The sequence below is a fragment of the Dermochelys coriacea genome, chromosome 3, assembly GCF_009764565.3.
Source record: "Dermochelys coriacea isolate rDerCor1 chromosome 3, rDerCor1.pri.v4, whole genome shotgun sequence".
Lineage (NCBI taxonomy): Eukaryota > Metazoa > Chordata > Testudines > Dermochelyidae > Dermochelys > Dermochelys coriacea.
The window spans coordinates 119,223,026-119,250,313 of record NC_050070.1 but is presented as its reverse complement, the minus strand read 5'-3'; the positions used below and the strand labels follow the sequence as shown (position 1 = coordinate 119,250,313).

The 27,288-nt window shown below is 40.8% G+C and overlaps 1 protein-coding gene across 6 annotated transcripts in view; it reads left to right on the top strand.

The window, feature by feature from the left end:
- TFB1M (transcription factor B1, mitochondrial) overlaps positions 1-27,288 on the top strand; it is a 45,276-nt gene that overhangs the window by 2,519 nt on the left and 15,469 nt on the right. For 4 of the 6 annotated variants that reach the window (XM_038394829.2, XM_038394828.2, XM_038394830.2 and 1 more), the window contains exons 3-6: positions 3,422-3,573; positions 9,460-9,568; positions 12,616-12,767; positions 18,142-18,261. In XM_038394829.2, coding sequence (XP_038250757.1) covers positions 3,422-3,573; positions 9,460-9,568; positions 12,616-12,767; positions 18,142-18,261 — 533 coding nt within the window. Of the gene's footprint in view, positions 1-3,421; positions 3,574-5,710; positions 5,732-9,459; positions 9,569-12,615; positions 12,768-18,141; positions 18,262-27,288 lie in introns of those variants that run through there. The other 2 variants (XM_038394833.2, XM_043511232.1) reach the window with 2 other exon arrangements.

Below are 27,288 nucleotides of genomic sequence, written 5' to 3'. Positions count from 1 at the left end.
CCATTTAAAGTTGTGCAATGCTTTGCTATAACATCGTTTGGCTGCCTGCTTTGTCCACAAATGGCAGCCCCCCATCAGGTCCCCTACACCCCCCGCCATGTCTCCTGCCCACCGGCAGACCCACGGACCAGCGCCTTCCCCCATCTCCCCCCGCTTCCTGCCCATGGCAATCAGCTGGCTTGCGGTGTTCAGGAGGGAGCGGGGAGGAGTGAGGATTTGGTGTGCAGGCTCCCCCTGCCTCCCAAACACTGCAGACCAGCTGATTGCTGCGGTCAGGAGAGGGAGGAGCGAGGATGCGGTGTGCGGAATAAAGGGGGAGGAGGGAAGAAGAGGCGGGTTAAGGGTGGAGTCTTGGGGAAAGGGGTGGAATGGACCGGCTGAGGGTTGAGCCCCACCCCTGGTGCTTGCAGAGTAGGGGAAGCTGCCGCTGCTGCTGAACAATGTGCTTCTCCTAGCCTACAGCACCTTCAGCCTCCTTGCCTGCCTCATTGTCTCCAGTGCCAGTGGCCTGTGCCTGTGAGGGGTAAGGTGGGGGCACCTCCCAACTATAGTACTATATGACCAAAAAAAAAAAAAAATTTCCCTGGTACCTAACACCCTCCCCCCCATTTACATTCATTCTTATGGGGAAATTGGATTTGCTTAACATTGTTTCACTTAATCGCATTTTTCAGGAACGTAACTACAGTGTTAAATGAGGAGTTACTGTATTTATACATAACAGAAAATTGATTTTCTTATTTAAATGTGAAATTCAACTCCATCTTAATTATAGAGTTGTGCCCAGTGCCTATTAAAACAAAACAAAAACAAACAAAACTAATTCCCCCTCAAAGATTACCAGAGAATATTAGGGAATGGTAATTAGATAGCTTCTATGTTCCCCTCAAAAATGAGATACTTTGAGGATCATATTTGTGCAGGGTATGAAATACTGCATTTGTTTGTTTGTTATCCTAGCGTGTACTTTTGACTAGGAAGGCCATGTACCCTAGTTTAGTGGGATTGTCCTGGTTTTTCTGAGCCTATTCTTTTATACTGGTCAGATTTATTTCTCCAGCTTCATTTCAGCCACAGTTCACATCACCTATGCTGTTGACTCTAAGCTGTGTTGCTCCTTCTCTGCTGACCTAGAGATGGTTCTACTGTGCAGTATTTGCACAGTGTGGGTGTGAAACCCCTAAGGGCTTTTCTACACTTGAAAGTTTACTCAGATTAAGGTAGGGTGCAATAAAAGTAGTTATGAGAAACAGGAATGTGTGGAGTCAATCAGGAACGACTCCATATGTGGGCAAGCCTTAAAGGTGAGATACACAAGAGGGCACTTAGGCACTGAAAATGGCAGATGGGCACCTAAGTCCAAAATTTAAATCCTCAAAACCCTTGCTCAGCTGTCACCTAACTTTATAGGTGCTTAAATTGTGTAGGTACCTAAGACTCCACTGGTAACATCCCCGGGCATCTAAATTTCTGTTGGTGGGCATGCACTAGCTTTGCCAACTTTCTAATCACATGAACCCGAACACCCTTGCCCCGCCCCTTCCCCAAGACACCCACACCCCTGCCCAGCTCCCTCCCTGTCTCCCCGCTCACTCCATTCCCTCCCTCCGTCGCTCACTCTTCCCCACCTCCACTTGCTTTCACCGGGCTGGGACGGGGATTGAAGTGCAGGATGGGGTGAGGACTCCAGCTGGGGGTGTGGGTTCCAGGGTGGGGCCAGAAATGAGGGGTTCAGGGTGTGGGAGGGGGATCTGGGCTGGGGCAGGGGGTTGGGGTGCTGGAGTGGGTGAGGGCTCTGGGGTGGAGCCAGAGATGAGAAGTTTGGGGTGCAGGAGGGGGCTCAGGGCAGGGGTTTAGGGTGCGGGAGGGGATGCAGGATGTTGGCTCTGGGAAGGAGTTGGGGTGCAGAAGGGGCTCAGGACTGAGGCAGGGGGTTGGGATGTGCGAGGGGGTGAAGGGTGCGGACTCCGGAAGGGTGGTGCTTACCTCAGGCAGCTCCTGGAAGCAGCTGGCATGTCCAACTCCTAGGCTCAGGGGCGGCCAGGTGGCTCCCTGTGCTGCCTCTGCCTGTAGGCACTGCCCCCACAGCTCCCATTTGCTGCAGTTCCCGGCCAATGGGAGCTGTGGACTCGGCGCTTGGGAGCAGTGTGCGGAGACACACTGGCCACCCCTGCACCTAGGATCTGGACATGCCGGCCACTTTCAGGAGCTGTGCGGAGCCAGGGCAGGTAGGGAGCCTGCCTTAGCCCCACTGCGTCGCTGATGGGACTTTTGTCCTGTTAAAATCTCCCAGATTGTTTAGTAGTCACCGGGAGATTGAGGCTGATTCTGGTAGACTCCCAGCCAATTCGGGAGGGTTGGCAGCCCTAGCATGCACACAGCCATCTCAGTCCTCATACCACTGAGCAGCTTAGTGTCTAATTCACACCTGAGCCTCAGTGGGATTCACAAAATAGGCATCCCCTGCCTGCTTTGCCTATAAGATGCAGCTGGTATATCAGGCCTTGCTTAAAACAGAGAAGGTGGTTGTGCTGCCTGTGTCCCCTTATATCCAATAGCATAGAGGCTGAATACACATCTAGGATATGGGAGAACCAGGTTCAAATCCTCATACTGCCTGATGTGGAGCGGGGACTTGAACCCTGGTCTGGTACATGCTAGGTGCCCTGTCAACCTATTGGGTAGTTATGTCTGGGTGTCGCTCATCCTCTTCTGTTGAAGTGATTCCACTTTGCAACCCCCCCTCCCCCCCGCTTTTTGTTTGTTTGTTACCACTCCCTGTGTTCTAATGTCTGACTCTGGTTTTCTCCACTTCCTTTTGTACAGATTTCTCTGCTTCCCACTCCTTTAACCTTTATCTGTCCATAACCAACTCTGCTCCGTTTTGCCCTAATCTTTCCTGATTCTTGTTTCAGGGTTCCCCAATCTCTTATCTCAAATAGCTCTGCTTCCTAGATATCTTGATCCCCAGGCTGCACCTCTTTAGCCTTGTTCATTTTATATTTCTTTGGAACTGCCTCAGTGTAATGGAATTTCCCTTTAAAATGGGCAGACTCTACAGAGATGCCACAGGGGTTACCTACCAGAAAGATAATTGAATTTCTTATTTGTAAGGGGAAAACTATTTTTCTATCTTTTTTTAATAGATTCTGTAATTAACAAAATACATTAAGCACCTGACTCTGCAAACTCTCTGTTTGGTTATATGAGTTTCTCTGGTAATCTAGAAATGAAACTGAATTCTGTGCTATCTAGCAGGCTCCATAAAACAACAGTACTCCCCTCGTTTAACCAGGAGGTGCCATTGTTTGTCTCTTCTATGTTAAACTCATTGTTTACTGTAGAAACACAAACTGTACAGATCTTGGTGAGCTCAGTGCCTTGCAAAATAAAAGCTTTGTATGTGCTTTGTGACTTACAGATAAGATAGCTAGACAGGCTGGCAAGCTGAAAGATGCCCATGTTTGTGAGGTGGGCCCTGGGCCAGGAGGAATTACAAGATCCATTCTCAATGCTGATGTTGCTCAACTCCTGTTAGTTGAAAAAGATACTCGATTTATTCCAGGACTGCAGGTATCAAATAGGAAATAAATTGTTTTTGTATAATTAATACATGTTTAGACATTTAAGAAGTTAAAGTACTTGAACAAAAATTAGTTTTCCTATTTTGATCTGAACAATTGAAAAAAGTACTCCTAGCTCTAAAACAACTTGTATCAGAAATATTGCAGTGTTCTCTGCTTCTTTCTTAGTAGTCAGTTGTTTAATGTACACTGTTCAGCCACATAGATTAAACTAATCTGTTTTATGATGTTTGGTTGGATGCATTACCCATTAATTGGAATAATACTGCTTAATACCAATTTATGTAGAAATCCTTTTAAGGTTTTGAGATTTAAAATAGTTTATAGTCCATCTCAAACACCATTTATCTGATCAGATCTTTTTCACCAGATTGATATGACATTTTTGTACTTCTAATCTCTTTTTGTGAAAATCATTTCTTCAGCCCAAACAAAGGAATTAATAATGCTCGGCCCCACTCAGATGAAACAGGTTTCAGAGGGGTAGCCATGTATCAGCAAAAACAATGAGGAGTCCTTGTGGCACCTTATAGACTAACAAATTTATTTGGGCATAAGATTTTGTGGGTTAAATCCATTTAATCAGATGCATAGAATGGAAAATACAGTTGAAACAGTTGCAGACCCATGCTGTCTTTGCAAAAACTGTTGTAGTTAGGATCATCCTGATACAGTTGTTATCTGCATCTGTTAAGATTATTGAATATAATTATTATCCACCAGTTAATAAATTTGAATCTCATAACTGGCTCATAAATCACCATTATTTGAACCAAGTAAGAAAGTATATGATGTAATTAATTCTTTGTGCATATCTTATCAGATAATTGCTTGTATTAGCCAGTACATTTTTGTTTGGCTTTCTAAAACTACTGCAGAAGCAGATTCCTCTAAATAGAAGCACCACTTTTAGACTCCTCCAGCAAAGTATCTTAGACATATATACAGACTAGTTGAACGAGTCACTGTTTTTCAGTAGCAACCCCCTCACAGCAGAAGTTCATATGCTTTTGACAGGCTATTCAGTGTATTGGAGCTCTTGAGTAAGAATGAGTGTGAATAAACAGTATCTTGCATCCGTTAGTATTAAATTTGTTTTTGAGCTTTATTTTCCAAATAAGATTATGATAAATTACAGAATGAGTCCCTCTTTGATGTGGGTTATAACCTCTCTGTTTTCTCTAGTTTTTCACTGAAAGTTCTCTGTCTCAGTCTAAAATAGCTGTGCATTAAAGGCCTGGGATTTGAACAGCAGAAAATACTAGATATTAAAATAACAATTGGGGACTGTTTAGAAAAATCTTTTACCATGTGTGAAACTAGTGATATTTAAAGCATTCTGCATTTTTGCTAAGTTCTTTTCACGCTTTCCCATGATTTTTTGCTTCATAATATTGAAGTAGGGGTCTGTAGTACAAAATTGAAAACAATACAGAGCCTAAGAGCAAAATTCTGCCCTCAAATCAAATATGCACATGCAAGCCTAATCTGATCTATTTATGCAGGTAGAACTTTGTCCTATGTGTTAAAAGAAAAAGGACTGGATTTAATTGATTTTTGTAGCACATCCTAGTGAGGTGGGGTTGTGAGGCACCTTACTACCCCCTACCCTTACCGTGAGGATGCCTGGTCTTTGCCTGCTGGGGGTCAACTCCCTGGGCTATAGGCAATAGAAGCGTTCCACCTCTGCCAACTTGAGCTCTGCTGCCCTGCTGCAGGTTAGCGGTTGGCATGCTTCAACCTTCAAGCCCTTTGAACATCCCTCTGCAGAGTCCAGCAGTTGTTCCACTGAACATTCACTGTATTCCCAGATCCACTGCTCTCAAAGGGAAAATATCCCAGCTTATGAGTTACACCTCAGATCACTCCTCCGCTTAATAAACCACATTTAGAAAAGTTTATAGTGAAAACAAGTAAGTTTATTTAACAAAGTATAGAGATTTAAGTGTTAGCAAGTAGAAGTGTTGGAAATAAATGACTGGATATAAAATAAAATCATAACTTGCATTCTAGAACCTAGACTTATTTAACTAGTCACTTTCATGTCTTACAGTATTGTTCTCCAATGTTTTTCAGCCAGGCAGGCTGTGATCCCTTTTTCATGAAACTGGCCATTTTGTCAACTCCTCTCCTCAGTGAAGGATACGGTGTGTGTCTGCATTTTTTGATACTTGATGAATCCTTTCATCTTAGTCATAAACTGGACACCCTCCTGCAGTGTGTTCCTTTTCGTAGATATGGTGATCTCTAGTCAATTTGGCAGTCTTGATTAGTTGGTGGCTTAGTATGCAAATAGACTTTGTGAGGCGCACAATACACAACGACCAGATGTAGAGATAAGTGTGTCCTATGCCCTGCCTGAGCAGAACCTGTCCCAAGACAGGTCACCAGGTAACCTGCCTTTAACTTCAAGGCTTTAAGAACACAATTTCCAGTATAGGTACATAACTTCTTAAATATTATCTGTACATACATTTCACAATGATTGATGGCCAGTGGGATACTGGCTTTTGGTAGAACGCTTATATGCCAGTCCTTGGTGAATTATTGTGCATATATTTGGTCAGTGGATTCCTGTAAAATTATCTAAACTTCTTCCTCAAAGGGTCGTAGCCTCATGCTGGCATTCATCCTGATAACTTGGCTAGGCAGATTTATAAAGAGGGCAGAGGTAGGATTTTCCCCTTAGGCTGAGTGATGAAATGACTGCAGAACTCTTCCATTGTGGTGAATTCAGCCTATTGGTGGAAGTATACCTCAGTGCCCTTTATATCCCCTCAGATGCAAGGTGGAGGGCAAGAGGAACTGCAGTGACAAAACCTCTGGTCCCATCTTCCCCCGGTACTTTGTGCCAAGAAGCTTGTGGAACCTCATTAGTTCTGCTGCCAGAGGACCCTTGATGGATGCAGGATTTGCCATAAACTGCATTAATTCACAATGGGTGTCCCAGTCATTAGTTCAAATTAGCAATGTTCTGTTGCAATTTTATGCCAACAGATTTCATAAAATGCAGTGGAATTTACTAGTGTAGTGAAAGTTAAAGGGCAATAGGTAATAGTTGGCTATTAAGACACAAAGTTGCATCTGAAAAAATACATTTTGTTTTTTCTAATTTGTTACTGTCATAACCATAAGGGTAGCCTAAACTTCCTCCTTACCTATAAGGGGTTAAGAAGCTCAAATAACCTGGTTGGCACCTGACTAAAGGAACCAATGGGGACAAAAGATACTTTCAAATTGGGGTGGGGGTGGGGGGAGAGAGGTTTTGGGTTCTTTGTTTCTGTGTTCGTTTGCTCTTGGGACTAAGAGGGACCGGACATCAATCCATGTTCTCCAAACCATTCTGAACCAGTCTCTCATATTACAGAAATTGTAAGTACAGCCAGGCAAGGAGTTTTAGTTTCTTTGTTTTTTCAACTTGTGAATTTTCCCTTTGCTCGAGGGAGGTTTATCCCTGTTTGGTTGTAACTTTGAAACTAAGGCTAAAGGGGGTTCCTCTGTGTGTTGTGCATCTTTTGTTACTGTGTAAAGTTATCTTCCAACCTGATTTTACAGAGGGGGTTTTTACCTTTTCTTTTTTTTTTAATAAAATTCTCTTTTAAGAACTGATTGGGGTGGGTTTTTTTTTCCAGTGTCCAAAGATCCAGAGATTTGGGTCTGTGTTCACTTTGTAACCAGTTGGTTAGGATATTATTCTCAGCCTCCCCAGAAAAGGGGGTATAAGGGCTTGGGGGGATATTTTGGGGGAACAGGAACTCCAAGTGGTCCTTTCTCTGAATCACTTGGTGGTGGCAGCATACTGTTCAAGGACAAGGTGGAATTTACGCCTTGGGAAAGTTTTTAACCTAAGCTGGTAAAAATAAACTTGCATGCGCGTCCCTAAATCTGTACCCCAGAGTTCAGAGTGGGAAAGGAACCCTGACAGTTACTTTTACCTATTTACTTTTATAGTGCTTACAAAAAAACCCAAACAGTTTAAAGTTCTTATCTTCCATCTCTAATATGCTAATGAATTTTTAAATTATGAAAACTACAGTCACTTAAAAAAACTAAACACTTCTTGACAGTGAAACCCACTATTAAACAATTTCACATGATCACCGCCTATTATTTATATAGACATCTGTCTACTTCGTTTGGTACTATTTACTTACTCCATTGATCTTATTACGTTATCTTGCATCCTTGGATGTCACCCTTCACAGTAAAAATTAACACATCAAGGCAGAATAACTACTTACAGGTAGCTAAACTACTGCTGCAGTGATGAAATCTACTCTTAAATTTGTTTGAATTAAAATTCCGGACTTGTTTCATGTTAGATTTTTTTTTTCTCTCTAGTTGAAAATAATTGCATTTAAAAGAGAAAGGGACTTTTTTTTTTTTTTTTTAAAGAGTTAAACTCCATTTCAGTATCCCCTGCATGGAATTTAAATCTCTACTTGAATGCTATATGTCTATGAACATTCCTGGAAAGCAGTTTCCTTTGGCTCAGAAAGCTGAGAAAGTTGGTTTTCCATTAAGCAGTATAGAGGTGAACTTTTAAAACGTTTTTCATCCTGTCCAAATCCCTGAATGAAGCTGCATGATTGAAATTGAATATGCAAATGATGCTGCTGAAGTGATTTGATAAGAAATAAATCTAAGCTACCACAAAAATCAGTTCCCTTTTTTCATTGATTAAACTCAAAACATTTAACTGTTTATAACATGTTTGAAGTTTCATACACACAAACCAAAATTACTTTTTCGTTCATCTGTTTTTCCTAATCTCTTTTAAAAATAATAATAATAATCTTCCTCTGATACTTGCTAAATATAAAAATTGATTTGCTCCATAAATAGTATATTCAATGGGGCACTTTTATTTAAATGGAAAAACATTGGAACTATCAAATTAAAACACATTAGTGTATCTTTCACATGTTTCTTACTGTGTGAGCTTACTACCAGTGTTTGTGATTTACTATTATGGTTTGCTGTCTCAAAGACTATTTCTCTGCTTGTTTGATCCTACAGTGAAGACATAATTTCAAATACACTAATGTCTTAAATGAAGCATTATGAATCAACGCAAGATCAAGCAGCAGTAGATGGCTCATCAGGGAAAATCTAATTACTTGGAAAACAAAAGAAGAAAAAAACCGTTAAGGACTTGTCTAGATGGTGCACGCCAAGCTGAGATGTAAATCTACAGGGCAGTAGCATGCTGCTCACTAACTGTTCATGTGGACCCTGTTAGCGCACATTTACAGTTCCCTAGTGCATTTTGATCATCTCCATTTTGAAATGGGAGTATATCAGTGTGCACTAGGGGATTTTTTTGTGTGCAAGTGAGTAGGATCCACATAGATTTTGTGGCATGCTAGTGCACTGTAGATTTATACCCCCACTTGCTACATGCTAGCTGTTTCTCTAGACAAGCCCTTAATAACTGATATCTCTAATAATAAAAAGAAAAGGAGCAGAGTATTGAAAACTTCAAAGTACATTTATTTTTGTATAAACAAACTATTATCTACAAGTTTGTTTCAGTACAAAACTCCTTCTTTCATGGCTGTATAGATTTGCATTATAAACTTGATCCTGCAAAATGTAAATCCTTTAGCCTGATCCTGCACAACACTTAAGCATGTACTTAACTTTTAAGTGTGTGAATAGTGCCATTGATTTGAGTGGGACTAATAATGTGTTTTGCTTGATCAGGCCAGAGTGCTCAGGATTTTGCAGAATCAAGCCTTATAGGAGAGTTTTGCATGTTTGAAGCACAAATAATAAGTTACATTGATATTGGAGAAAATTCTCAAATGTCATTTTAATAATCCTTGTTTATTGGAGCTAAATAGACTAATTCTGCTTGCTTGCTAACAAATAGATGCTGTCTGAAGCAGCTCTGGGAAAAGTGAACATTGTTCATGGGGACATTTTGACATACAAGATGGAGAAAGCTTTTCCAAAACACCTTCAAAAGAAGTGGGAAGATGGTTAGTATCTGCTTTCAATATATTTGTTTCCTCCAAACAGTTGCTATGAAAATCAGTTTATTTGACAAGGTACCTAGAGTTGTTTGTCATGATTTCCATTTCCTCTTGCTTCATCTACACACATGGGTTTTGATTCCTTTTGGTGGATAGCAGTTGACTAATCGCGCCCAAATTTACATTATAGCTGTTAATAGTTAACCCTTCAAAGTGATTTTTCCTGAAAGGTAAGATTAGAGAGTCTGGTTTTCTTTCCTCCAAAAGAAAAAACAAAACATGAGAATCGCCTATTTCCTACCTTGTCTGAGACTTGGTGTACACTAACAACTTATAATTATGGTATAACTGTTGCTTAGGGAAGTGGAAAATCCAAACCCCTGAGTAACGCGGTTACAACCTAACTCCTGTTGTAAACAGCACTGTGTCAATGGTAGGGCTTCTCCCCTGGACATAACTACTCTTCTTGGGGAGGTGGAGTATCTACGCCAAAAGGAGAAGCCCTCCTGTTGGCGTAGGTAGTGTCTTTACTGAAGAACTAGGTCGGTGCAGCTGAGCCATTACAGCCTTTTAAGTGTAGGCAAGCCCTAAGGCAAAGAGGCTGAATTTGTGTCATTTAAAATGGTCAGTACCTTTGGAAGTACAAGCCTCAGGATGTTATCATTGTGAAAAAACAGTTTCTGAAGAGCACAGAAGTAAAACACGTAGTGCACATATTGTTGTTTTCCCCCATCCTCCTGCTTTTGTGTGATAAACCACCATTTATTAAATTCTGTTGTAACCCCACTGAAGAGTCTTGTAGAATCCTCTTTTGAAACTTGGAGAGTTTCTTGGTACTTGAAGTATATTGCTGACCCTTCGGTCATGCATACTGGGAAAGTATAAGGTCTAATCATGGCTTTTTATCAAATCTTAGGGTTTTCCTATGGCTGGATCTCACCTTTTCTCCTAAAACCATATGACAGTACTAGATAAACTTTTATAGGTAAGTTTAGACTTTTCCAAAACTTGATTTCTTAGTCAAAGATAGACACAGCATCTGGTGGATGCCAGAAGAACATTAAAAGTGTGGTTTTTTTTTCTAATTTGACATACAAAGGAAACATATTCCGTTAACTTTTTTTGGAAAATCCCCTGTTGTATTGCATCTTCCCATGTCATTGGGAATTTAATTAATAAAACGTGGGTATGCGCAAATGTGTATATGAGGATGGAGTTGAATTTTTAAAAAGTACCTTTCTAGAACTGATGCATTTAAGAATTCTATTCTGTGTCTGATTAGTTTAGATACAAATACACAGGATGGATGTTAGAAAGTTCCCAGAATTGTTTATTGCATATGAAAAGAAGAATAAGGGTAAAGCTGTTTCTGTGTAAACTCTCAAGATGCATTTGATTATAGATTAATAGATTCTAAGGTTGGAAGGGACTATTGTGATCATCTAGTCTGACCTCTTCTATAGGACAGGCCATAGAATTTCCCCAAAATAATTCCTAAAGTGTATCTTTTTAGGAAAAACCTCCAATCTTGATTTAGAAATTGTCAGTAATGGAAACTCCACCTAGACCCTTGGTAAATTGTTCCAGTGGTTAATTACTCTCACCATTACACTTATGCTTTATTTCTTATCTGAATTTTTCTAGCTTCAACTTCCAGCCATTGGTTTGTGTTATACCTGTCTCTGCTAGATTGAAGGTACTTAGATTGTAATCAAGGCGCTCTTGAAACTTCTCTTTGCTAAGCTACGTAGACTGAGCTCCTTAAGTCTGTCGCTGTAAAGGCATATTTTCTAATCCTTTAATCATTCTCCTGGCTCTGTGCTGAACCCTCTCCAATTTATCCACATCCTTCTTGAATTGTGGGTACCAGAATTAGACACAGTATTCCAGCCATGCTCACATCAGTGCCAAATACAGAAGCAAAATAACCTCTCCTACTCAATATTCCCATTAATGCGATCCTGGGAAGCATCACTCTTTTGGCCAGGACCCTGCTCATTTGGCTCATAATTGTTTTCAGTTTTGTGAAATAGGCCTTGTTAACGCACCGTGTGTGTGTGTATATATTACTGGTCTGGACTTTATTCCGCTTGCACGTTATAAATGTGATCAAGTCCTGATCACTTGTACCTAAGCTACCTTTCACTTTTAGTTCTGTGCTCAGTTCTCTTTATCTGTTAGGACAAGGTATAATATATAATATAATATGTTGCTGCAACGCTTTTTGACTTAGGAAATTGTCCATAATGTTTAGAAATTCCAAGGATGTTTTAAGTATTGGCAGCATGAGTCCTCCAGCATATGTCACTCAAATTGAAGTCTCCCAGGACAACAGTTTTTGTTCCTACATATTATAGATGAGTGCATAAGTAGGCAGTCATCCTGTTCCGGGCCTGTTGTGATGTGATGGTCTGTAGCAGTCATCGAATACTACCCCATCTTGTGCTTTATCTGTTAGGACATTGAGCCATAAGCATTCAAGATAATTTTCTTCTGTGTTATTAGGGATGTGGAAATAAGTAATGCCACTTTTTACGTAGTGCCACTCCCACTATTCCCATTTTGATACTTCCTAAATAGGTCATAACCATTGATTTAACATTCCAGTCATGTCAGTCCCACCAGGTTTAATAATAATAATAATAATAATAATACCAGCTAGATCAAATTCATGCTCATAAATGAGCATTTCCTGTTTCTCTTGTTACCTAGACTCCTAGCATAGTGTACAGGTAATTCAGGATTTTTTTCTGTTTTATGTTCTTTGGTTTCTTGAATAAATTTTGTTCTCAACATCTTGATTTTCTTCTGAGGGCTCATATCTTCCTTCTTTGTACCCTCCCCTTTTGCTATTAGTTTAATTCCCTCCTGACTGCTCTAGCCAGCCTGTCCCCAAGGAAATTAGTCCCTCTTCTGCTGAAGTGGAGGCCTTCCAAATTATACAGCCCTCTCTAATTGTAGAAAGTGATCAGTGTTCCACAAAACCACAGCCTTTCACCCTACCCCACTTATCTACCTATTTTTACAAAAGATTTCTTTTCAAATTCTTATAGATCCACCAAATGTACATATCATTGGAAATCTACCGTTCAGTGTTTCGACTCCTCTAATCATCAGGTGGCTTGAAAATGTTTCCAATAGAGATGGACCTTTTGTTTATGGTCGAACTCAGATGACTTTGACTTTTCAGAAGGAAGTAGCAGAGGTAAGTTTTGTTATTGGCTTATTAAAAGCTTACAATTGGACAAATTATTTCAGCACCTAATTACTTTAGTTATAGATGAGAAAAGCCTGAAAGAGATTTTGTTGACTTCATAACGTTTTAAAACTGCCTAATAGTCTATACTTCTCTGACATTGTAATTTTAAGGCAGGAAACCTGGCACAGTGTTTAAGTTTGTGTGTGCTTAGCTACAAATTATACAGTTTAATATTAATTTTCAAAATCTGCTCAGTTCTTTTCATTGCACACTGTTTTTATAAAAAGTTTCTTCTTATGTGGGAGACAAATCTCCCGTAAGCATTGAAACATTTCACAATCTTGTTTTCTCTGAAGTCTGATGCTTCATTCCAAGTAGCTTCCACAGCATGCTCCTTTGCTGTCTTTAACTATTTCCTTTCCTCATCAGCTGATGTGACATTTTGAGTTAGCACTTCATCTTGTTTTTCTAAACCTTTCAGTCACCTCAAGAATTACACTGGAAGTAATTTTTTTACCTTGCTTTATTTTAGACCTCCCTTGCTAGCAGAAGATTTTCAGATTTGAAATATGTCATATCACTGATTCCCACCAATGATTAAACACTTCAAACATAGGGAATTTCTTGTCAGCGGAGCCCAGAGATGCTGGTCTTTGCTTTCCTGAATATAATCTTGATGCCAGAAATCTGAATGGAACCATTGCCAATCTCTTCACCATACCCTGACTCTGATAAGAATAAAACTGAGTGCACCAAATCAGTTTCCAATTCGAAGAACTCCTGGAGCAGTTTTTGACTGGTTACATTTCATTTGAAAACTGAGAAACTTGATGAAAGTAAAATTGATCTTCCTGCTCTCTACAGATACTCTCAGATGTTTCTAGTCAACTTATGATCAGCTGACTCACTCTACAATGCCCTCAGATGTTTTTTATAGTTTATTTCATTCAGTGTTTTAGAAAACCAGATTACCATTTTCTCAACCACTTCATTGTTCCGTAAGTATTCAGTTTTGTTTGTTACCCGAGTGTATATTCTATGTGTTGCACTCAAAAGGTTAAAGTAGCTGCTCCAAACTGAAAACCAGGTTAGACATTAAGTTTTACCTGCAAGGCCTTTTGTGAGTTGTGTAAATGAGAAATAGTGATTGTATGCCATAAATTTAAACCTCTGCTGTTATTTCGGGTACCTAGAGCATTACTCCGGTACCTAGAGCTCCCATCATTCTGCTACATTTACTGCAGTGTTTGGGAGGACAGGGTTCGAGATAAGTACTTAAGTGGTTCCAGTAGATGGCTGTAGAGAACATCTGGGACAAGTATTCTGTATTTTGTGAATGTGAAATAAAGCAGCCTTCTTTTATCTTAGAATCATAGAATATCAGGGTTGGAAGGAACCTCAGGAGGCCATCTAGTCCAACCCCCTGCTCAAAGCAGGACCAATCCCCAACTAAATCATCCCAGCCAGGGCTTTGTCAAGCCTGACCTTAAAAACTTCTAAGAAAGGAGATTCCACCACCTCCCTAGGTAACGCATTCCAGTGTTTCACCACCCTCCTAGTGAAATTTTTTTTCCTAATATACAACCTAAACCTCCCCCAAAAAGGAAAAGGAGTACCTGTGGCACATTAGAGACCAACAAATCTATTTGAGCATAAGCTTTTGTGAGCTACAGCTCACTTCATTGGATGCATTCGGTGGAAAATACAGTGGGGAGATTTATATACACACAGAGAGAACATGAAACAATGGATTTTATCATACACGCTGTAAGGAGAGTGATCACTTAAGAAAGCTTATGCTCAAATAAAATTGCTAGTCTCTAAGGTGCCACAAGCACTTCTTTTCCTTTTTGCGAATACAGACTAACACGGCTGCTACTCCTAAACCTCCCCCACTGCAACTTGAGACCATTATTCCTTGTTATGTCATCTGCTACCACTGAGAACAGTCTAGATCCATCCTCTTTGGAATCCCCTTTCAGGTAGTTGAAAGCAGCTATCAAATCCCCCCTCATTCTTCTCTTCCACAGAGTAAACAATCCCAGTTCCCTCAGCCTCTCCTCATAAGTCATGTGTTCCAGTCCCCTAATCACTTTTGTTGCCCTCCGCTGGACACTGTCCAATTTTTCCACATCCTTCTTGTAGTGTGGGGCCCAACACTGGACACGGTACACCAGATGGGGCCTCACCAATGTTGAATAGAGGGGGAACGATCACGTCCCTCGATCTGCTGGCAATGCCCCTATTTGTACATCCCAAAATGCCATTGGCCTTCTTGGCAACAAGGTCACACTGTTGACTCATATCCAGCTTCTCGTCCACTGTAACCCGTAGGTCCTTTTCTGCAGAACTTCTGCCTAGCCATTCGGTCCCTGGTCTGTAGCGGTGAATGGGATTCTTCCGTCCTAAGTGCAGGACTCTGCACTTGTCCTTGTCGAACCTCATCAGATTTCTTTTGACCCAATCCTCTAATTTGACTAGGGCCCTCTGTATCCTGTCCCTACTCTCCAGCATATCTATCATTCCTCCCAGTTTAGTGTCGTCTGCAAACTTGCTGAGGGTGCAATCCATACCATCCTCCAGATCATTTATGAAGATATTGAACAAAACCGACCCGAGGACCGACCCTTGGGGCACTCCGCTTGATACCGGCTGCCAACTAGACATGGAGCCATTGATCACCACCCATCATCTCTGAGTCCATGTGATTTCTGACACAAGATCCAGTTCTTCCCCCCCCCCCCCCCCCCCCCAAATTCTTGATAAGAGCTATTAGCCTAAACATTTAAAAAATGCTTAATAGATTAGGCTTTAAAGTATAAAGTGGAAAGATGTGGAATGCTATGATAGCAGCAAGAGAATTGAGAACATAAAAACACTCCGTACTTTATATAGTTATAACCAGCTGTATGTGCCTTTAGGGTTTTTTTTCCAACCTGACATGCAGATTATAGTGTTTCTGCACCCAACATAGCTCAAATGACGTGCAAAATAGCATACCCATTAAGTTCATTGTATTTAGAAAGCTGAAAAGACGGAACGTTATAAAGTGGAGTGATGTTCTCAAGGTCATGGAATGAGTCAGTGCTGGTTGTTGTGTTTACACTGTAGGATCTTCTGTTTCTTGGTTTCTCATTTATTTAAATGTGCACGATTCCAGTGAATATTTTATAAAAAGAAATCAAAGTCTTTCAGTATTATGGCTCACATTTCCATTATTTATGAGTTGGTATGCCTTTTGGGGAAGGGCCTTCAGTAAAAAAAATAGGTTACCTTATGGTCGCCAAGAAACTGGAAGTCAGAACTTCGAGGTTTTATTCCTGATCTGACGCTCTCTGTTTAGACCTAAGGCAAGTTGTTTCACCTTTCTGCCTCCGTTTAGCTGTTCGTAAAAATTAGACTTGTATATCCAGGATATAGGTGTCTTATAAATACTTAAAATGCACTAGTAGTAGAACAGGAATAACGCTTAGTCAGTTTCACAGAGGTGTATAGAGATACACGTTTAGATCATCAGGTGAAAGATATTAGTAAGTAGAATTTCTGTTTTTGTTGGAAGAAGGAAAAAAAAGTATGACCAAAAATACTTATTACTGTTTTTATTTTTTACTTGGTGCAAAATCAAACATTGCCCATATATGGATTTTAGATGGAATGAGAAGCTTGATAGACTAAAAAGGGCAACAGCAAGGGGAAAAGTGATGATATAGATTCTGACGGTAAAACATCTTTGTACAACTTTGTGGCACGTAACTTGCATTTTCTTGCCTGGTGTTTTCAGCGAAGTTGAACTGTTAAACCAGTTCAGTCATTTCATTTTAAGTGCCAGCGTAGACCAGACAAAACCAAGTGTTATGCTCTTTCTGAAATAGCATTGAAAATGATTTTCTTTTCTACATTAGCACTTAAACCATCTGTAGTGTCAGTACTGGAGTTTTCAGCAACAGTTCAATTTCCTACTGTATGCAAGGCTTCAGTAGCCATGCCAACATTTCAATGGTACTGTGTTCACTGGAGGGCACACTGGATGCAGACATTACCATCAGATATCCATGTCATCTTTTTCATCTGCATATATTTTAACAAAGGTGATGTGGCAAATGAGGACATGAATCACCTTATGATATTTCGGTGCAATAAGAACCACTTCTAATGTTTGGCATTCTGTCTTATCATTCTTTCTTTGTACAAATACCTTGAGGTCTTGTCCACATTGGCTAAATACACACAACACAATTCCTAACAGATCATGGGCACAGTAGTGTAGACAGGACCAGTTTTTACCACTTTTAACTAAAATAGCTGAAAGTCACAGGAGCCTCGTTTATCCTACTGCTTCCTCATGTTTTCATACCAGTTCAGTTGAACTGATGTTAGGAGTTATTGAAAAATGTATGAAAAAATTCCCATGCGTTTCTGTAGTTTAGCAAGGGAGGTTCTGTGTGGTATCCTGTGCCCATGTTTCCCAACTGCAAAAAGAGGCACCAACAGCAGATAGAGATTATATTTCCACCTACTCCATTTAAGATTATCTCACCTGATTGTTCATTAAGTGACCTGCAACACTGCTTCATTCCTAGCTCAATTATACTTAGTTTCCGATAATGCCTGACTGTTGTGGTGGTCATTTACAAAACTAGTAATTTTGACCTTGTAAGTTGTCTTTTTTTGGGACTTTTTTATGAAAAGAGATCTTGAGAGCTGAATTTTAAGTGAAAACAATTTGAAGATTTATTGCCTCATTTTTATTAAATAGTTTCATTTAACGATATTTTTAAAATGTCATCCAGTTATTGAGGAGGGGAAAATCAGCCTTATCTTTGTAATAAGTTCAGATGAATTTACAGGTAGTAATACTTTTATTTGCTTCCTTATATTGCATCTGTGAGAACCTCATTTGACTAATATTTGATCTTGCAAGAATTAAAAAAGACCAGAAAAATGAACACTCAAACATGGACATTGGGAACAAGGGAGGCTTTGGGAACATTGTCACTCAGTTCTGTCTTCAGCATGAGCTCTGCAAGCAGATCTGTTCAGGTGGCTCCCAGAACCATTTTTATATTGGTGAAACTCCACAGAAGTATAGGGAACTACCTGTGCAGATTTAACTACAGGTTTGGGGAAATAAATTTTATGTAATTTAGATACCTTGATAGGCATGTTAAAAAAAAAAAAACAAAACTTTGGATGGTTTGGACATTAATTTTGGTCATTGTATTTACTTTTAAGAGGGTGCCTTTAAAAAAAAAATGCTTTTGTTACTCTTGGTTTTAAATATCCTTACCTTTTAGATTAAGCTCAAGTTGATAGAGCTTTAATATTCTTTCCACTTGATCAGTCTGGATTCATTATAAATGACATTCTGATTATCCCATAGAGGCTCATAGCCACCACAGGAAGCAAGCAGCGTAGCAGACTGTCCATCATGTCTCAGTACCTCTGCACTGTTCAAAACCGGTTCACAATTCCAGGCCGAGCCTTTGTTCCAAAACCAGAGGTGAGTCATCTTTGTGAATTGACTTTGCTAGAAGGAGATACAAGCTACAGTTTCATCTAATTCTTTACCATAACAGCAACGTATAAAAAGATCAGTAGTTGTACAAAAAGGACTGATCCTGAGAGATGCTTAAAGCCATTGGAATGAGTGGGAGTTGAGGGCACACAGCACCTTTCAGGATCAAGCCAAAAGCAGTGTGGACCTGATCCTGAAAAAAACATTGCAGAAATACAGTAGGCACTCAGAGATGAGTAATAAAATGAAAGGAGGCATGGAAAGCCTTCCATGTGAGGGGAGCTTGAAAAGGTTGTGACTGTTTACAGAGGAGATGGTATAAAGAAGTTAAATAAAAGAACATGGTAAATTTGAAAATTGATAAAAGGAAATATCTTTTACATGCACATACAATTAACCTGTGAAACTAACTGTCACAAGATATAATTGAGGCCAAGAGTTTAGTGGGACTCAAAATAGAGTTAAACATTTATGTGGATAACATTCACAGTGACATTCGATAGGATATTTTTTAAAGAAGGGATATAAATTGTCATGTTTCAGGGAATAAACCAGCCGCTAAGTGAGAGGTCAAGAAAACTCTTCTATTGTGGATAAGCTATTCTGTAATTGTCTACTTTGATTCTTGTACCTTGCTTTAGAGTATCTGGTTCTAGTCACTTCTGAAAGGGGGTATTGGACTAGCTGGATCTGCTGGGCAGATCAGATAGAGCAAGTGTGTTGCTTTTTCCTGCTCTAATTGAAGACAGTGGTAAAACTCTCATTGACTTTGTTGTAGGATTGGACCATAAACTGGGATTGCAGTAGAATACTAATCAATACAAGGTTTAACATTTTTATATCATGTAAAAAAGTTGGGGCTAGATTCACAAAGGGAACTTAAGCATTAGAACGCTTAACTCCTAGGCCCCCTGCTTGAGTGAAATTCACAACCCTGAGTTAGATGCCCAAACTTTCCATTCATTGTATGGGGAGAGTTAGGTACATAAGAAAGGGATACACAGAATCCAGCAAACTAGCAAGTGGGAAATGCTGAGGAGAAGCTTTTTTTTATAGATTACGTGTACTCTGAGCATAGCTACTGGATTGGGCCGTGCAGATGAGATAGGCAGAGAAATTCCTAGTCTGAGAATCCTATCTGGGCTTATGCAGCTTTGCACGAGCCCACTGCCAAAAGCTTAGGCACCCAAGAAATGTAGGCACCTACAAGATTAGGTGGCAGCTCAGTGGTGGTTTTCTGAATGACAAGGTGCTTAAATATTGGACATAAGGCACTTATAGAGGCGAGTAGGCACCTCAGTCCTTTTGTGAATCTAGCCCCAGGTACCCACATTTCCCTTCTTTTGATTCTGTTTTTCTCCTTGAAATAGATAACCTTTGTCAATGGAATCAGATAAGTGCTTCCACAATTAGAATGGTACAATTTTGAGTGCACATAGTTTTGTACTTTTTTTTTCTCTGAGGAAGATCCTCAAAAGCAAAATACATTATATGGGATTTATACCTATTTGGACTTCATTCATTAATGCTGAACAGTGACAGCACGTTGATTCTAAAGTTTCATCTAGCAATAAACATCTTTGTGGGAATTAATAAAATGGTTGTAAAGTACTTAGTGACGGAATATAAAATGAAAATATTTTTTAAACAGATTAATAGCCAGTGAGCTACTGTAAACCATTTGAAATGGGGCATGAGTAAACATTTTAGAGAGAGAAAGTTTAAAAATGAAATATCAGGAAAGTGATCCCCAGGCATAAGGAGGGATGCTTAGCTGCAATGGAGCATTAGTGAAACTACAATATATAATGACAGGTTTCAGAGTAGCAGCCGTGTTGGTCTGTATTCGCAAAAAGAAAATGAGTACTTGTGGCACCTTGGAGACTAACAAATTTATTTGAGCATAAGCTTTCATGAGCTACAGCTCACTTCATCGGATGCATTCGGTGGAAAATTTCCACCGAATGCATCCGATGAAATTTGTTAGTCTCTAAGGTGCCACAAGTACTCCTTTTCTTTTTACAATATATAAATCAGTCCGATCAACTCCCAGTTCAGCTGCTACGGTGTTACTCGCATGCTGTTCAGAAATATTTTAAGACTGCTCAGTGTATAGCAGCATTGGAGTAAATTAAGGCTGGAGGCAACTGAGTGAAGCACTACCACTGAAAAGGGCTTAGAATAATGCAGATTATTAATGTTTTCTGATGATAGTGGGGAAATCTGTTTCAATAAGTGAGTATTTCCCCCTCTTCTTACTTTTAAAGTAAACCATTCTTTTGGACTGTAATTTGAAAACTGCTTACTGAAAATAGCAAGGTCTCTTACCTAAAGGAAATAATTGATTAATGAAATATCTGTGCGTATTTCTAAAGCGTGGTGTTCTTAAATGTTTTACAGTCCCATTCCCAGGGATGAGCCAGAGCTGGTCACAAGTTACACCTGTGACATCCTAGTCCTTTCCATAGCAGTGTATTGGTATATCAAAAACTGTCCGGTAGTGTTGGAGAGTGTTTTTGTTCTTTTTTTTTTAAAAGAAATCTCAAACAAATGACGCATCTATCATTGCCAAACAATGGAGTTTCATCAGTACATGCCAAAATGTTGGAGCTGGGTCAGTTTGTTTAAATATATTTTGTGACGGGTTGGAACACCTTCCCCTGTCGTTCTTCTCCCCCCCCCCCCCCGCCCGTCCAGGATGCCACCTGATGTGCTGGGGTTTCACTGAGCCTGCCTGCTCCACTAACCTGGGGGCCCTCTCCCTGTTTTTGCTGAATCAGGCTTTCTGGCAGCACACACACACAGAAGTAGGGATGCACCAGCTGTAGAATCAGAGTCTGCAAGCAGCTCTTTATGAAGAGATTCAGCTAGGAAATTGCCCAGCACTGAAGTGTACATCTCCTTTGGGGAGTAAACCCAAAATAATATTGTCTTACGCTTTATAGAGAGATCTCTTCCTCGGTGTGTGGGGAGAGAGAGAGATGCACAGCTTCCTGCCCTGCCAGCCGCCCCCAGATATGAATTGCACACACTGGGTTATGTTATAAACAAGAAATAAGTTTATTAACTATAAAAGGTAAATTTTAAGTGATTATAGGGGATAGCAAACAGAACAAAGCAGATTACCAAGCAAATAAAACAAAACATGCATACTAAGCTTAAGATCTTGAAACCACTCTTTTTTTAATAAGTAATTTCTCTTGCTTTTGGGGCAGGTTGCAGAAATTTTGAAGGTTAGCTACCCTGCTTGCAGCTTAAATCTTCAGGTATCTTATTCACAGACTATATTCAGTACTCCTCCCCTTTTCCCTTTGTCCTTGTTCCTTAGGTGTTTCCAGCAGTCCTTCTGGGTGGGGATTCAGTGAAGAGTGAACCAAGTTCAACTTGCCTCCCCAGCCTTAAATAAAATTTAAATAAGGTGGGAATCTTTTGTTTCCCAGTCTTGACCTCCCCACTCCTTTTAGTGGAAAATTAGTAGAAGTCCAAGATAGTATTTAGTACCAGGTGACATGACCACATAGCGTCACAACTAGTAGCGTCACAGCAACTTCCCACGATGCTTCTCAGGAGAGAGACTAGTATCTTCAAAGTCTTATTGTTTCTTCCTAATGGCCCATCAAGGCTGATGGCCTGTTTTCTGGTGAGTGTCTCCCAAATATACACACAATTATAATTGTTACATAGTCAGTATTCCTAACTTCAGATACAGAAATGATACATGCATACAAATTGGATAATCACATTCAGTAAATTATAACCTTTCCGATGATACCTTATAAGACCTATTTTGCATAAAATATCTGTTATGCTGCATTGTAAGTATATTGCCATAAATAATATGGGGCATAACGTCACATTTGTGACACTATTCTAATGAGACGAGGTAGATATTGCTTTTTTTTTTTCCTACTGCTTTAGATAGCAGAAGCAGAGAGGATATCAAGATGATGTACCCAGATGGTCAACTAACCTGTTGGGGAGTGCTGTGTTGTGTGCCTGCATCACTGTTTGGAGACTATTTGGGGATGGATCCAGAGCAGCAGCACAGCAGTGTGATGAGGCACTTCCCAATTGATAGTTTAATAAACACAAGATTCCAAAAATTGAAAGAGCAGGAAACTGTGATTTATTTCCAGCCTGAAATTCCCTCCGTGCTTATCCCCAGTGCTTGTGGCCCAGTCTTCTGCACATGAGAATTATCAGCCATGACTAGTAGCATTGTTTCTTGAAAGAGAGATTCCTACCCCCCTGGGTAGGAATCATTAGTGCATGATCCCTGTTTGTGTGGGGGGCACTGCTTTTTTTTTCTGGTGCGACACTGTGGAAGCTATGATAACTTGAGTAGCTCAGATAAACAGTTCCATGCTATTAAGAAGAGAAGGCTGGGGAAGTGTGCCTGGGTCTGGAACTTGCTTCCCTTCTTGATTTCCCCCAGAACCTGGCTTTGGTGACCCTTGGGTCCTGCTGCAAGACTTGTTGGCTTTCTCAGGGTGTTCTTGCAGGGCAGGTTTGATGATAGGATGGACTTGGTGATGGGATGGGATTCTTTGGGGGCTGCAACATTCTTGGAAGGTCTAACTTTCTAATGTTTTTGTTTTGATACAAATGTATATTTATTTTGCCTAGAAAACTTGATATGCACAGTTGAAAAATGAAAATGAAAATAACTAAATCCTGTTCAACCATATTGTTGCCCCTTTGCTAATGATCTACCTGAGAGCTGTCCAGTCTTTATTTACTCCTGTAGGAATTCTGCACCACTGTGCATGTGCAGAATTTATGTTCCCCACATATTTTTCTTCTTCCCTGCAGAAAAATGACTTGCTTCCCTGTCAGAAAAAGGAAGTTACAAGAGTGGTCATGCGACCACTCCTCAGCAGTATGTTTTGGGTGCCCAGGGCAGCCAGCAGAGAGGTAAATCACTGGGGCAGGAGGCAGGACTGGGAAAGACCCAGCTGGTGGCTCCTAACCTGTGTCGGGCTCAGCTGCTTGTCCTGGCTGGGCTGGGGAGGAGAGAACTTCCTTTTCCCCTGCATGGCAGCTGGGGCTGAGTCAGACCCATCGCCAGATTTCTCCCCCCCGCTGCAGGAAGCTCTGCAAACTCCCCCCCCCCCCCCCCCATTCATGCACCCATCGCTCCTCAGCTGCAGGGGAAGGGACCCCGGGACCCCTATACATGGAGCTGCTCCTCCATCCATTCAACCCCCATGCATCCAGACCTTCTCATACCCAGACTTTCCTGATGAGCCTCACCCAGGACCTCCATCAGAACACACACCCCCTTCTCCCATGAGCTCCATTCCCCCTGCACCTGGACCACCCTGACAAGCCACCCACAGCTGGATCGCCACCCCACTGAGGCCCATTCCCCCAGAGTCTGGATCCTCCACTGAGCCCCACACAGCCATTCCCGCCCTGCTGAGTCTCAACCACCTTCACCAGGATCCCGCTGCAGAGTCCCATTACCATTGCACCCAGAACCCCCCCCCCCAACAAGCCCCTGTGCACCCAGATCCCACCTGCATCCCTATTTCCCCACGTAGAGCCCTCTCAACCACACCTGGATCCCCACACACTAAAGCCCCTCCACACTTGGATCCTGCATTACTGAGCCTGCCTGCCCACACGGAGGGGCAGGGCCCTGGGATGTTTCTGGTGCAGGCCTGCTCCTTGCACTGTGTCAGGGTTGCTTGCAGCCTCACTGCACAGTCTGCGCCCGGGGGTTGGAGGGGAAGGAGGCTGCACAGTGATCACCCACCTGTGAGCTGCCAGTGGCCTGTGCTCCCCAATGCCATGCTGGAGCCTCCACATTTATTTGACAAATAAAATTTGCAGAATTTTAAAATATTGTGTGCAGAATTTTTAATTTTTTGGCACAGAATGCCCTCGGGGTATTTATTTTGTGACCTCAAGTACTAAAGTATTATAACCCTTTTAACTTTTAGCGCATTGTTTTTCATTTCCCTCCTCTTCCCTGTCCCAACTCCTGTCTGCATCTTTTCCTTCCCAGTTATAAAATAGTACGACTACCACCCTTTTTTATCTTTTTCTGGCCACTCACCCTTGAGTAGGCAAAGAACAGCATGCTTCCTTCCCACTTATCTGCTCTCACTAGCTCTTTTTTAAATTAATATATAGCTGCTTCTTGGCATCTAGAAAATCCCTGCCCTTGGATTCTGAGGACAGACTGAGCTTCTTTCTGGTATGAGACAGGAGGAGACCAGCAGCTAGAAAGGCATAGGAGGGTCCTGGTGGCAAGGAGAGGCAGTTTTGAGCTTGGGATGGGTGAAATTGCCTCTCCATGGGAGTTGGACCTGTCCCCATTATAAGCAGTGGGGTTGTACATGTGTAACTGAAAGCGAATATAGTCTGCAGACTGTTACTTACAAGAGTCCATGAAACACAAACTGCACAGCTTCACTGTCAGATCCCAGGCTGAGTTTGCAGGGCTGTTAAGAAAAAACATCTTTTTACTTGTAAACTGAGCAGATTTAATCTGGAATCCTTGAGAGAGAAACAGTTCTGCAATGCCATTTTCGCAGTAGAGCCACATTTCCAAGTTCTACTGATTTCCTTCCTGCTCTACCTTCTCTTGTAATTTCATATCCCAGCAGAAGCAGCTCATGGGACAGTACACACAGCCTGAAGATATCAGGCTGGTATAAGGTACTCCTGGGGTCAGTCCTGTATCCTCTCCCCTTCCTCCCAGTGGGAGATCTTCTGGACTGCCAGAAAGGAAGTGGAGGGAGTTCAGACCTCTGGCCAACTTCTCTAACTCGCCTGCAGAGCTCTTCTGGGGAGACTGTTCTCTCCCTGCCTTAGCCCATTTCTAGGTCTTTGTCTCCTCTTTTGGGCTGCATTGTTTTTCCTCCAGCCTTGTAGTCCCTAAGATTCTTTGCTCTTTCTCTTCTCTCTCACACTCGTCTCCCGCCAGTTTCCTCTGCATCTCGAGCCTCTGTGTGTCACACATTGCAAATTACATTCAAAGCTACCTGGAACTTCTTACTGCCAGTATGGATAAAAGACTACAGTCAAGCAGGGGCACTAAACATCTATAATTACTTTTTTAAAGACCTGTTGTTTTGTTGGCCATTTACTCCCTCCAACTTTCAGTTTTTATAAAGTATTATCAGTGAATCCTAGCTCCCTTTTATACCAGAAATGTGTGAACTGAGAGCGAATGAGGAAAATCTAGAGCTGGGGCCCAAATCTCAACTTCGTGCTGGTCATGCCCTCCTCTCCGGCAAAGGAGGCTAGTTGGGAGCATGGCAGCATTGGTGTAGTCAAAACTGGGGCTACAGTAAATCAGCCTCCTGACTCAAGTAGCTGTAATTGGCTCCATGTTGCCTCCCACTCTCCTATTTTAAATAGAGCTCCACCACTTGAGTATTTGGCTCTTGGACTGCTGATAGGCAGTTAGCTGGCAGTGGATTGATCAGAATGAAATCCTGTGATCCCCTGTCTTTCTCTGATTAGCTCCCTTCAAAAAAGACAACGTGCTTAAAGTTAAGCTTTTATTTATTGAATATTTCTCTAAACTAAAGCAAATAGTGACGATTGCAAGATCAAAAGAAACATAGAAATCAGCAGACAAAAACATTGCAGATATTTTTCACACTCCTTTTGCCACATTTTGCTTTGATTCCTGCTGTCTTGTTGTAGATTTATCCTCTAACTTTTTTTGCCATGATCCTTGAGAGTTTGACTACCATACAACCTTAATTAGATAACAATACTGTATGTGGAGTTGCTTTTTTTTCTCTTGGAAAGTCATTGAGGCGCTTGTTGTGAGTTAAACAAAGTTCTTGCTTAGATTTTGCGTTGATAAATAAGGAACTTCTGAGTCTTCTATATAAGTAGTCTTGGCAAAGGAGTCTTTCTTAGCTGCTTATGTAACTATTGTAGTCTTCAGTTTTGCATACAACATGCAAATATTTTTTGGGTCTTTCCCAAAATTTCTCTTTTGGTTCTTGTTTTCTCATGATTTTTAAAAAATACTGATTTAAATTTCCAGGCTACAGATGCTCCTGATTAAGTACAGGACATGCCACTAAATTTGACATCCAAATATTTTTGAAACAATAATACCTCAAATCTATTCTCCAGAAAAATATAGGTGTTTAAAGAAAACTGTACACCCCTAAATGTGTACACTATTACAACATAAACTCAATACAACTGTCTTGGAGTGTTGCGATGCACTAGGCCACTGTCCCTAAATAACTTTGGCTTTTTCAGTTCTGGTTCTGGCTAAGTCTGCACCACTGAATTACTGCTGATCTGGCACAGTTGCCAGTGATGGTATAAAACAAACTACTTCATAAAATAGGCAGAAAATTCAAATGCTCACTGTTAACGTATAATATAAGGCAAGTTCTGTACCCATAACTCGGAGCTAATGGATATATGATAGACACTATCATTGTGTGTACAAAAGCATTTCTCTTTATAAAAGCCCACAACAAAAGATTAAGCTTCACTCCTTCCACACCATTCAGATTCGTCTTTATTTGATGCTTACTATATTAATCTATTTTATACTACAGTTCTACCATAGTATTTCAATGAATCATGAGCTAATTGAGCACTAAAAAGCTGTATAAGAATAAACAAGACATGTTATAGTACCTGACAGAATTGTGACGAACTTGTCCAGAGTCGTATCTCCAGACATTTAACCACTCCTCTTTTATCCCCTCACTTACATCAGCAAATTCACATCTTTTTTTTTTTAACGCCTAGGACAATGTTTGTCATGAGACATCTTCTACAATGTCCAATAAGTTATGCATGCTGGAAAGAGGGTTCTGAGGCTTTAGAAACATTCACCAAGTTAATTAAATTGACAAATTTCAGAGTAACAGCCGTGTTAGTCTGTATTCGCAAAAAGAAAAGGAGTACTTGTGGCTCCTTAGAGACTAACAAATTTATTTGAGCATAAGCTTTCATGAGATACAGCTAGCATCTGATGAAGTGAGCTGTAGCTGTAGCTCACGAAAGCTTATGCTCAAA